We start from the raw sequence: 12,489 nt of genomic DNA, 5'->3' as shown, positions 1-12,489 counted from the left end.
ATAAGAATTCATATTATTCTATAATGATATCTTTGATTATTTTCGTAAATTTTGTAAGACCAATATTTTTAGTGTAATTATTCTTGTAGAATGATTGAAATTTAGCTTTCTTTAAGAAAACCACTTGGCCAACTATTACGACCATGTTATATTAAACTCCCCAGAATTTAAAATCCCGCGGAGTTAGGATAATTCTAAACTTCACGGGATTTAGAATCCTGTGAAGTTTTTCAACTTTAATCGCAAGCAGCTGAAACTGGGTTGAAATTTGTAAATAAATATGATAGGGGTCGTTTTTTTTAAATAAATTCGTAAAAGGGTCTAAAACGAAAATTTGTCCTTGAATTAGTATTAGGTCTCCAAGTAATTGAATTACTATTAGATCCCTCATTGCTGAAGTTACTTTGAAAAAAGTCACTCAAATCAATAAAATTGTTATTAGATCCCCTAATTTTTCATAACTTGTTTCAAGTTAATCTCTCTAGTTGCTACTTCTACTCTTGCTAACTAAAGAATTATGTGACGTAATAGTCAATTCAATGGTTTGAGGGACTACGTTCAAAATAATTTAAGAATTTAGGGAACTAATAGCAATTTCAATGATTTAAGGGACTAAATCAAAGCCTCAATTGTCTCATTTTAGAAATTACCTGCAACTGTTGGTGCGGATTCAAGTCCCCAAATTTGGCAAAGGGGAATGAAACTAAACAAAACCAGTTTGGCTAAGAAAACCAGTTTATGCTAATCGAGTTCGTCAACTCATGAGACAGTAACGGGTCAATACTCCCAAAAAAAAAGTTAAACCAAAACAACACAGATAGATAAACCCGACTTTGTGAACTCAAACTCAGAACAATAACAACATTGTCGCAACAACAAGGTGACCACCAGCAAAACAAATTACTAAAGAGAACATGGGAAGGAAGTTCAATGCAAATCATAAGATCAGGTCCAACTGCAATAAGCAGAGACCGTTATTATCAATAACAGCAGTGCCTAAGGCATCACATAGCTTCAAGACCTTGAAGGATATCAACCTTCAAATCCTCAAAGTCCTCCAATCCAAAGCTGAACCTGATCAGGTTTTCTCCAATGCCGTACTTGTTTCTCTCCGACACGCTATCCCTGTTTCATCATTAAAATGGCCAAGTGTCAAGAGGATCTTGATCGCTTAAGACTCATACTGAGCTATACATGGAAGATGTACATCCAGTTTGCAAATTCGAACAAAAATGTAGTTAAGTAGCATTACCAGTAAGACAAAATGGCTGGTGGGTCCACTATACTCTCACAACCTCCAAAAGAAGGAGCAAGGTATGGAATTTTCAAAGAATCAATGAACTTTTTAGTCTCTGCCAAGCCTCCGGCTAGCTGCACCCATGAACACAGTAAACAATTTAAGCTAAAAACCTGATACTATGAACAACATCGAAATGATAACCTGAGACCTCAGAAAATATCTGATAATATATATAAACACAAACAAATTCAGTCAATAATACATCTTAAACCACTTTAGTCATAGTTACAATTAATAACAGCTAAAGACTAACATTACTGACCTCAAAACTGACCACACCACCGAAACCAGTCATTTGCTGCTTGGCAATGTGATACTCTGGATGACTTGGCAGTCCAGGGTAATATACCCGTAAAATCTGGCAAGACAATATACCACCAATCCATGAGAGATACGATGAAAAGAATAAAGTGATATGATCGCCACAAGATTGTATATTAGCACTGTTAACCCAACCTTCTTATTATTCAAGCAAAAAGTAGAAACCATATCAATATCCATCATGTACAAAATGTTCCCCCAAAATGGGATGGCTAGTATGGAGGGAGGGATGGAGGAAGAGTTTTGAATACCTTGGGATGTTCCTCTAAAAATTGGGCCATCCTCAATGCTATACTATTCTGATACTGTACACGAAGGTGCAGCGTCTTCATACCTCGAGAGATCATGTATGCAGCATTCTGCAAACATGATTTTGACAATTGATTTAAGCATTACAAAAAATATATAATTAGATCAATGAATTGCAACAAGTATTAACAACCAATATTGAAATTATCAAGCAATAACATTGCAGACCTAGGCTGAGAGGATTAATAATAACATGACATGATGTTATTGGTAAAAGAATGAAAGATGATGCTTAAGCATAATGAAAATCCAATAATCTATACTAATATATGTGTCAAAACTTTTGATTGCCTATTTTTCCCTTGTCAATATTTATTATGATTCTCAAGTTTGATAATTTGCGACTGTTTTTCAATGCTTATCTAATCATCCACTACCATTACAATCTCTAACATATTGCTTCTTCAAATTCCATACAATAATTAACCAGCAAACTTCTTGAGGACCCGTTCTAATGCCTATTAATTAAAATGTCCAATCAACACCCCACGTTCTCTCAGTCCATTTCATGATCAACCCCTGCAACCTCCTAACATCCCTCAATGTATACATCCTCTCACCTCTTTCAAATAAAATTTCTCCCTCCCTAAAGTATGACTATGTACATTTTCTTTGGTAAGTTCTCATTTCTTCAAATTTAATTATATTTTGAAAATATTGCATTTAAATATTGATCTTTATTTTTCCTTTTCTTTTGGTAAGTTTTCACTTTATTTTCTTTAGTTTTCATTTCCTTCTAGTTCCAGAATTGCTACCCATTGCACCAAGAATATTCAAGTACAAAGATTAAATTATACCTAAATTTTGCTTTTTGTAAGCTATTATCATTGTTTATTGGAGAAATTTAATCTAATTTTTTAATAATTATAATAGAGTTTTGAAAATTGTCTACCTCCTCAATTTTATCTAATTTTTGTACTATTATAAGTTTTTCCTTTTGTGGAGATTCAATGAAAATGAAAAGATTTTTGATGTATAATATATAATACAAGCATCATGGAACAAGCATGGCTTGCTAAATAGTATGGTAATTTGCTCTTAAGGTTAAAGTTATATTTGAGTTTTTATTCTAATTTTTATTAAGAAGAAATACCATGTTATTTGAGTTTTTATTCTTAAGGTTAAAATTGTATTTGAGTTTTTATTCTAATTTTTACTAAGAAGAAATACCATGTTATTTTATCAACATGTAATTGGTTACAAATTTGATCAATTGGTCAATGACATGCTACCAGATACTATTCTTTAGTATCTTTTATTGAGCTTGCCCATTCGTAAAGTTATAAGTTTTGAAGAACCTTGTAGCTTAAATTTAATTTTGTTTCTGTACCATAATTCACTAACATCCATCTTACTGAATACATATACTAATAAATTGTGATAAAAGCCATGCTGCTAAGGTTATTAGTACCATAAGATTGGAAGATTGTTTCAAAATGATTAGTTACTTTGAGACCTTGAATCCACCTGATGACTCATTGTCTTCTTATGATGAAGCTACTAAAACTGAGATCTTTGCAACCTCTCTAAGGTGATGTTAATGTGGATCTTCCCCAGTCCTTTGCAAACCATACAAGGATTTCTATGATTATGCTCATAAGGCTGCTAATAGTGATACTTAGAGAACCTTAGGTGTCAATTTCTCTAATTATAACTATTGGTATGAGAATTAAGAGAGCGAAAGCTCCCCCTATCAATAAGCATAGGTGAGTATAAAAACAAACATAGAATAGGGAATAGCTCCCCCTATCAAAATGCCATATAAAATATATGCAATAAAGGATCATGGCAAACATATGTGAGCAAGCATAGATAAGAGCATGCTAAAAAATTTACTCACATACATGAAGATAATGAGAACATATATGAAAATAGTGTCTCATAAAGAACATAAAAGCATGTATAATAGTAGATTTATGAAATCAAAAGAAAAAGAGCATGAGAATCATGCAAAATGTTTTTAAATGAAAACGATTCAATCAAATGAAATCATAAATCAAAATTTAAATCATAAAACCAAAACATCATTGAAAATTATACCTAAATTTTGCTTTTTGTAAGCTATTATCATTGTTTATTGGAGAAATTTAATCTAATTTTTTAATAATTATAATAGAGTTTTGAAAATTGTCTACCTCCTCAATTTTATCTAATTTTTGTACTATTATAAGTTTTTCCTTTTGTGGAGATTCAATGAAAATGAAAAGATTTTTGATGTATAATATATAATACAAGCATCATGGAACAAGCATGGCTTGCTAAATAGTATGGTAATTTGCTCTTAAGGTTAAAGTTATATTTGAGTTTTTATTCTAATTTTTATTAAGAAGAAATACCATGTTATTTGAGTTTTTATTCTTAAGGTTAAAATTGTATTTGAGTTTTTATTCTTAAGGTTAAAATTGTATTTGAGTTTTTATTCTAATTTTTACTAAGAAGAAATACCATGTTATTTTATCAACATGTAATTGGTTACAAATTTGATCAATTGGTCAATGACATGCTACCAGATACTATTCTTTAGTATCTTTTATTGAGCTTGCCCATTCGTAAAGTTATAAGTTTTGAAGAACCTTGTAGCTTAAATTTAATTTTGTTTCTGTACCATAATTCACTAACATCCATCTTACTGAATACATATACTAATAAATTGTGATAAAAGCCATGCTGCTAAGGTTATTAGTACCATAAGATTGGAAGATTGTTTCAAAATGATTAGTTACTTTGAGACCTTGAATCCACCTGATGACTCATTGTCTTCTTATGATGAAGCTACTAAAACTGAGATCTTTGCAACCTCTCTAAGGTGATGTTAATGTGGATCTTCCCCAGTCCTTTGCAAACCATACAAGGATTTCTATGATTATGCTCATAAGGCTGCTAATAGTGATACTTAGAGAACCTTAGGTGTCAATTTCTCTAATTATAACTATTGGTATGAGAATTTTGCTTATTGCATTCAATATCTAAACCGCTGTTATAAATGGCAGTAAATAGCCCCGCAATAGCGGCGCTAATAGCGTTAGCGGTCCCTTCCCGCGACGCTATCGACCGCTATGTTATCGCGCAATAGCAGTGACATATTGCGGAATATATCTGATCGTAAAAGTGGCCAATAGTATGTCATAACGGTAAATAGTGAGCGATTGCATTCAAAATTTGCTTTTTGATTGCTATTTAAAAGCGGTTTGAGGCTTATTTTTTTAAAATTAAACTCAACCCTTAACCATTGCATTCCACCATCTCTTGTGATTGTCAGCATACTCCCACCACCTCTCATAGCCTCTGGCACCTATCTTGATACTTCCTCTCACCTCCTTTACCGTGAGCTCCTTTTAGGACAGTCCTGTCACCACTAAGCACTTCTCGAAGACGACTTTTTGACTCCTCCGGTCATCTTCGGTATTACGTGATGGTTACATGTCTATTTCATGTTTAGGATATCTTTAAATCATCCAATATGCACTTAAATTTCTTAGATTTTTTTTTAAGTTTTTTTAGTATTTATACATATCTAAATTAGACCGATATTTGACTTTACGCTTTTTACCGCTATTTTACCGCAATAGCCCGAATTAGCCTTAGCGACGCCTCACCGCTACGCGACGCTATCCGCTATCGATAACTTTAAACATGTCATGGTGAAAATTGTGTTGCAGATCTTTTTGACAACATGAGAAGCCTTGCAACCGTTAAAAGAATTGGTCTTAATATAATGCTCATAATCTTCTTTGTTGATGATCTTGGCAAGCATTTATCAAATGCACTTCAAAAGTTGGTGAAACTACTTAGCCAGGTTATTATCAAGACACAACAATGAACCCTATAATAGTGCAAATCCCTAAGTTTGTTGATCCTTATCGTTATTATGATCCACCTCACCATATTCAATAACCATCTCATGTGTACCTAATATCCAATTGCAGCAATTATTAGGATTAATTTATCCACTCGTGCTACTTATGTAGTGAATGTAGGGGTTCTTGAAATGAATTGGGATTTTCAAGTATAATCTTCAAAATAATTAGTCTACGTGCTTCTAGATTGATAATCTTCGCAAACATCCATCAAACGAAGTTAAAAAATTAGTACTTGTCTTGGTGATTAGGGTAGTGTTGCTCCAATGCAGTCTGTCTGGATATTAGGCTTGAGATCATGTATGATTCTTTTTATATGAATAGCATTTTGTTTGTACTGGAACTCTTAGATATTACAATTACATAAGTTTGTAGATGACATGTATCACTTAAATGGTATTCTATTATATTCATAGAATTGACTTAATTAGACTTTAGGCCATTCCGGTCAATGTCTTAAATACATCATCAGATGTTTCCACGATATGTGCTCTCTCAATGCACATTGCTCATACAAGTTCCGACCGTTTGTTCTCTGTAGTATTTATGGTTCTATTTATGTTTGTATATAGTTAACCAAAGGTCTAGGTTCAGAGCCTAGCCGCCGTCACCATTCAAAAAGAAAGTACTTTCAAGAAAATTGCTTCCATAAGGTTGATTACGTCTTATTAATAATCTATGGCGTAGTTAGATATCTAAATGTTCGCATGCAACTCTATTTGTCACTCTTATCTATCGCTGAAAGTTAGTTTGGCTTCATTTTGTTTCTTTGAAGTCATAGCATTGTTCCTAATAATCAACAACTATGGTCATTTGATATATTCTAATAGGCATTGAGATTATTTGCAGTCTGAGTGTTCTATGGCTTGCTCCGGGTTCGACAAAGTTACACCATCTTTAACACTCAACTTACCTTTAGCAAGTAGCATATTAAGAGAAAACCACAACTTGCTTCTGGTTTTTATCTAGAATTGCAGTTCAATGTAAACTTTTACATTGAATTTTATTAAAGTATAGTATTGTTTGATAAAATTTTCCCTTACTCTTTTGTCCACATACTTTGCATTGTCGCTTTTTTTAATGATCTGGTTTGTTTATAAATATTTTTCCTCATTATGCTTTAAATTTTACATGGTTATATGTACAACTAAAACTTCTTTTCGATGTCTTGCTTTAAATTTTATTTTTTTCTTTACAATCGCTTTCTTATTTTCCTTTCTTTAAAACATGTTCAGAACATAAAAAATGAGTATGTCCACGTGCAGTGCACGTGCACTATACTAGTAGATGGATAAAAGACGCAACAAAGGTATTTAATCCACATGGGCAGACATTATGGAGATAATCAAGCAGTGTAAAAGGCATGCTTACAGGATCAAGAACACCACCAATAATGTGATGATACTGGCGAACTTTGGAAACAAATTCCTCTGGACCACTGATGCAACCTGCAATAACCTGGAAAGCAAATCTATGTCAATGCAACAAAAAGAATATCAAATAAGCTCAACTTAACTACACAAACTTAACATTATAATTAAGTAAAATTACAAATTTAACTCACATCGTTATGACCAGCAATGAACTTAGTTGCAGAATGAACAACTAGGTCTGCCCCCAAAGTTAAGGGCTTCTGATTGACAGGTGACGCAAATGTACTATCTATGCAAACCAGAGCTCCTTTCTTGTGGCAAAGCTCGGAAACCAACTTGACATCGATGCATCGAAGAAATGGATTGGTTGGAGACTCCGTGAAGAAAAGAGACACCTGAGTGAAATCAACGTATAAGTTATGAAAGAACTATGAAGATAAAGAATATGTGCATACACAGGAGGCTTTCCCTTGTAAACTCCAATCATTCAAACCTACAAACTACCCTTCCACACGCAAGAGAGGCTTTCCCTTAACCAATATGCATTTAGGAATCTATGGTCAATAGCAGCAGTAGCAGTATAATAATAGCAACAGTAACGTTAAAAAGAAAGAGATTGCAGAGAGAGAACAGAAATTCAATAAATACATACGGACCTTATTCTCATCCAGTGCTCTTTCCAGAGAATCCATATCAGCAGGGTGAATGACAGTAGCCTGCAGTTTGAAGATAGTGATATGTGAGCAACAAGTAGAGGGAAATACATGTCAATAGCCAAGCAAGGAAAGGTTTGTATGCTATACCATTGATCTCATTGAGCTATGTACCAAAAAATATTTAAAAGATTTTTCTCTAAATGGATACCATTTGTTTAAAAGCATAATCAAGGTCTCTTACATGAGCTCTTGAGGTGGTAGAAAAATATCAATTTGTAGGATTACCACTCGATAGTGTCCTCATTTGTTAAATTAAAAAAAAGAGACTTTCAAAAACAATTCCTGAAGCCAATTAACATTATTCTAAGGTTACTTCACACAGCATTCCCATAAGCCTTTCAATCAATATCAATACTTTAAAAGTGATTGAATAATAGTACATTAACTGATGGAAATATTTGAATTGACAATTGAATGCTAACAAATACATGCATTACCACTGTCCTAAAGAAAAACTACATATCAATGAAACAGAGCACAGCTATGATAAATGAGCTTTACAAAGCATAATGCAAGCAAATCATAAAATGATGGTTGATATATGACTTTATTCACAATTTCAATGCACTTATTCAAGTATATTCGATGTCTAGCTCTGTATTAGTATTTAATTGTAAGGTGCAAACTAGTTGTCCCAGTACAAAAATAACCTGTTAGGATGTGTCTGGAGACAGCAATCCTTGCAAAAGAGTTAATTAGTCAAACAGTCAATCAATTACATTGAATCAAAATATCCATGTTTATAACACTTTGTAAAAGGTATTTAGTACAACAGATAGCTTCAATGCCAATTTTGCCAACAGGAGGCTACAATTTTCAAAATATTTGTTAAGCAGCTTAAAGATATGGAGAAATCTTGCCAAGAAACTGTTACACCAATTATTGTCAATACAGCATTAACCATCTATAGGCTAGTGCCTATCAGCCATATACAGCAATGGCATTATAATTTCTACATATGTTTAATACTAAGGTGATGCTTCCATATTCCTGCGAGAAATTATAATCAAAGTAGTGATAGGCATATCAAAAGGACCAGTAAATTTGCAGACTTCATCTATGTGTCGATAAGATGATAAAATTGTGTAAACCAAGTAAAAGCTGTTCAGGAAAGTCAATTATTGTTTTTTTTAACAAGAAAGAGCTGAAAGGTTGACAACAAATTAAATTCCAAGAAGTTGCCTTACATATAAAGAAATGTGATGTACTATGATGAAACAATTACTGTCAAAATATGCTACAGCAATTTGTGAGAAGTTAACTCATGGTTAATCTAATTTTGGGAATGAAGTGGATCAAAGAAATTACCTTAATCCCCTTCTTTGGAAGCTCATTCTCAATGAACATCCTTGTCCTCCTATAGCAATCAGTGGTCGTAACTATATGACCACCAGCAGGAACCAAGGCTGAAAGCACCGCACAACTGGCATACATACCTGACGACACAAACAAAGTAGTTTCAGCCCTCTCCAATGCACTGCAATCGAACCACAACCATAATAATTATCAGTGAACAACATTTTAAAAAATGCATAAAAACTACAAATGGTAGAAATGAGTACAGACCTCATCTTCTTCTCCAACATCTGAGTAGTTGGGTTCCCATATCGTCCATACTCAAAGCTTTCATGCCTTCCTTCCTGAATTAACAGAAAAGATCTAGCAATCAAGACCCTTATTTTACGTAAAATATTTAACTAATGAGAGAAAAATCATTTCATGCCTTGAAATCAATCAGCTCGTCACAGTTCTTAAACCAGTATGCAGAAGTTTTGACAACAGGTGTAGTGATCGAATCCGTTTCAATGCCGCGCCCATATCTCTCGCCTGTTTCAAAGATCAGACTCAATTCATCTCTTAACTAAGAATTCCCCTAGAACATAACAAAAGGGTTTTGTCTATAATCCCAGAAACCTTCCCATATTGATTTTTAAACTTGTCAACTTCCAAAATCATTCTTAAACCCCAAAAACCCCATACTGAATTAACTTTTAAACACCCAGTTTCTTTATTTCATCAGTTTTGCATACTATATTAAAAGAAAATATAGCAACTTAGTCCAAAATATAGCAACTTAAACATGAATAAATTATAGCAATAAGTGATAAGATACACAGAAACTGATCAGGTAAAACTTTGGGTTTATAAAATAAACCAAAAAATAAATAAATTGCTGGAAGATCTGAGACATCACCAGCATGAACCAAAAGGCTCGCATCGGAGCCAAACACCGCATCCAAACCTATTAAAAGAAAATATAGCAACTTAGTCCAAAATATAGCAACTTAAACATGAATAAATTATAGCAATAAGTGATAAGATACACAGAAACTGATCAGGTAAAACTTTGGGTTTATAAAATAAACCAAAAAATAAATAAATTGCTGGAAGATCTGAGACATCACCAGCATGAACCAAAAGGCTCGCATCGGAGCCAAACACCGCATCCAAACCGCCGTTAACCGGCGAGATCTGACTCTGTACACCATCTACAACAACCTCACCGTCGCCGTCGCCTCCGGCGACAGAAACAGCGTTCTCCTCCGCCTCGGGAATCACGACCGCAGCCCCATCAACCGCAGAGGCGGCGGCAGAGGAGAAGGGGGTCTCATCGGAAGACGGATAGTTCGCCCAAGAGGCCGCCACCACCTGAGCAACGCCGATGTTGCCGCAGTTCCGGCGAGCCTTGTTGCTGAGCTGGCGAACGAATTTTGGCGGGAATTTGAGGATTAGAGCTGAGGAGAGGCCGTAGCCATTGAAAGATTGAGGGGTTTTGTTTGGAAATGGCGATTTGGGGAAATTAGGGTTAGAGTGGAAGCACGTTGAGGAGGCGGCCATTTTTAGAAAATTGAGAGAGAAAAGGAAAATTGAGCCACTCTCCTCCCTCGCTATTGGGGTTTGTTTCTGATGCGGGATCTTTATTTATAGATTTTTTATTTTTTTGTGAACCAAGTACAGTGAACTGCCGACGTGCGCCCTTAATCTCGATTAGGCCGCCGTGAAATTAATACTTTTTTTTTGTATTAGGAGCCGCTAGATGACAGTCTGTTTAACTTAAGACTGGTTAATATTTTTTTTATCTTAATATTCAACGCTTAATTATTGACTTGGATCAACACTAGTTACAAAAGTGAAAATCCGTGTAGAGGGATGTTATTCATTCTAGATTGTTGAGTTGGACTAGGACAATTGTCCATGAATCTGGTATTCTTAGATTGGGATCTGAACTCGAATTTTATGGTTAGAGCCCCGGACTTTTAGATTCGATTTGATTTTAGTCGGTAAAATTATTGAACTTCTGGTCTGGATTCTTGAACATTTGCTTTGGATTCATAGATTGATGATCGGATTCTCGGATTAAACTTCAGACTTGTGGATTGTTTGCATTAGGAGTTTCAAATTAAATTATTATGCTGAATAATAATCATTAACAAAAAAACATTAATTAAAAAATCACCCTCATTTTGATTAACGGATGACAACAACAAAACTGAATACATCTTGTAATCTATCTCAATAGTTCAAACAAAATATATGTTATATAGTATTAAATATTTGAAATATTTATATATTTGAAAATTGTTAATTAATGAACATATCTAAGTTAATATTAAATATATTAAGTGATTAAGTAGTATTAAATATATTTCATTTTAAATGAATAAAACAAATTTATAGAAGTTGATTAAAAATATTTAAAATAAATACATTCTATGTTAATATATAATAACTTAGAAATGTGGAATATTGTACAATTAAATGAATTTATTTTAAAATATATTAAATATTTAAATAAGTAAATAGAAGAGGAGAGAGGAAATTCAAATAACAACTTCATAGTCCATCAAATTTAACTTTGACTTTTTCTTGAAATTTTCTCATTAAAAACTATAGAGTTGGAATGAAGTGTGGATTTTGAAATTCTAGTACTAGTAACAATCCAAGACAACCAATAACATCTTAAATTCAAATCCAAATTCTAGCCCTAAACCAATAATGCTGTTAGGATCTTATTTTTAAAAAACATCGTTTTAATTTGAAAACTGATTGTAATATGCTTTAATTTCCATCTTTCTCAACTAAAGCACTGCTTTATGCATTTCCTCCCAGTTGACATCGAATCCAGATTTTCCTTTTATTATTCCTTTCATTATATGCACAAGCTAACCTGTCCTTCATTTGTCTTTGCATAGTCCACAAGGAAGACAATGTTTAATCGCTTTTTATTATATCTAATGTAAGATAATTATATTGTGGATTACGCACAACTTGCAATATACTAATACGGTTTTTCTATAGAGTGCCCTTGGGCACTCTATAAGAGAGGAGAGAGATAGAGAGAAATGAATGAGGAGGGGGGCCCCCTGATTTGCATTGGGATCCTCTCTTCATTCATTTCTCTATATCTCTCTCCTCTCTTATAGAGTGCCCAATGGCACTCTATAGAAAAACCGATACTAATAAGTGAGGCACTCTTCATACTTTATCTTCTTTAATTGTCCCTTATCTTAGTTATCCATAAATCCTTTAGACAATGATTTTATTTATTTAATAATTAGGCCCTGGATTAAAATGGTAAAACAATAAAATCATATGAATAGGCAAGACCAAGG

General features: G+C 33.5%; 1 protein-coding gene across 1 annotated transcript; it reads right to left on the bottom strand.

Annotated features, from left to right (window-relative positions):
- Positions 799 to 10,788, bottom strand: LOC109833914 (cystathionine gamma-synthase 1, chloroplastic-like). Its single transcript, XM_020401774.1, has 11 exons — positions 10,282 to 10,788; positions 9,600 to 9,703; positions 9,443 to 9,516; positions 9,185 to 9,353; positions 7,817 to 7,876; positions 7,352 to 7,555; positions 7,159 to 7,245; positions 1,873 to 1,980; positions 1,563 to 1,658; positions 1,253 to 1,371; positions 799 to 1,125 (listed from the first exon to the last, which is right to left on the bottom strand). Exons 1-11 carry the CDS (start codon positions 10,712 to 10,714, stop codon positions 1,005 to 1,007), a joined length of 1,575 nt encoding a protein of 524 aa, XP_020257363.1. The 5' UTR covers positions 10,715 to 10,788; the 3' UTR covers positions 799 to 1,004.

This window comes from Asparagus officinalis, chromosome 3 (assembly GCF_001876935.1).
Source record: "Asparagus officinalis chromosome 3, Aspof.V1, whole genome shotgun sequence".
In the NCBI taxonomy this organism is placed as follows: Eukaryota; Viridiplantae; Streptophyta; class Magnoliopsida; order Asparagales; family Asparagaceae; genus Asparagus; species Asparagus officinalis.
Note: the sequence above shows the minus strand (reverse complement) of the source record. Positions and strands in the feature narration are given on the sequence as shown.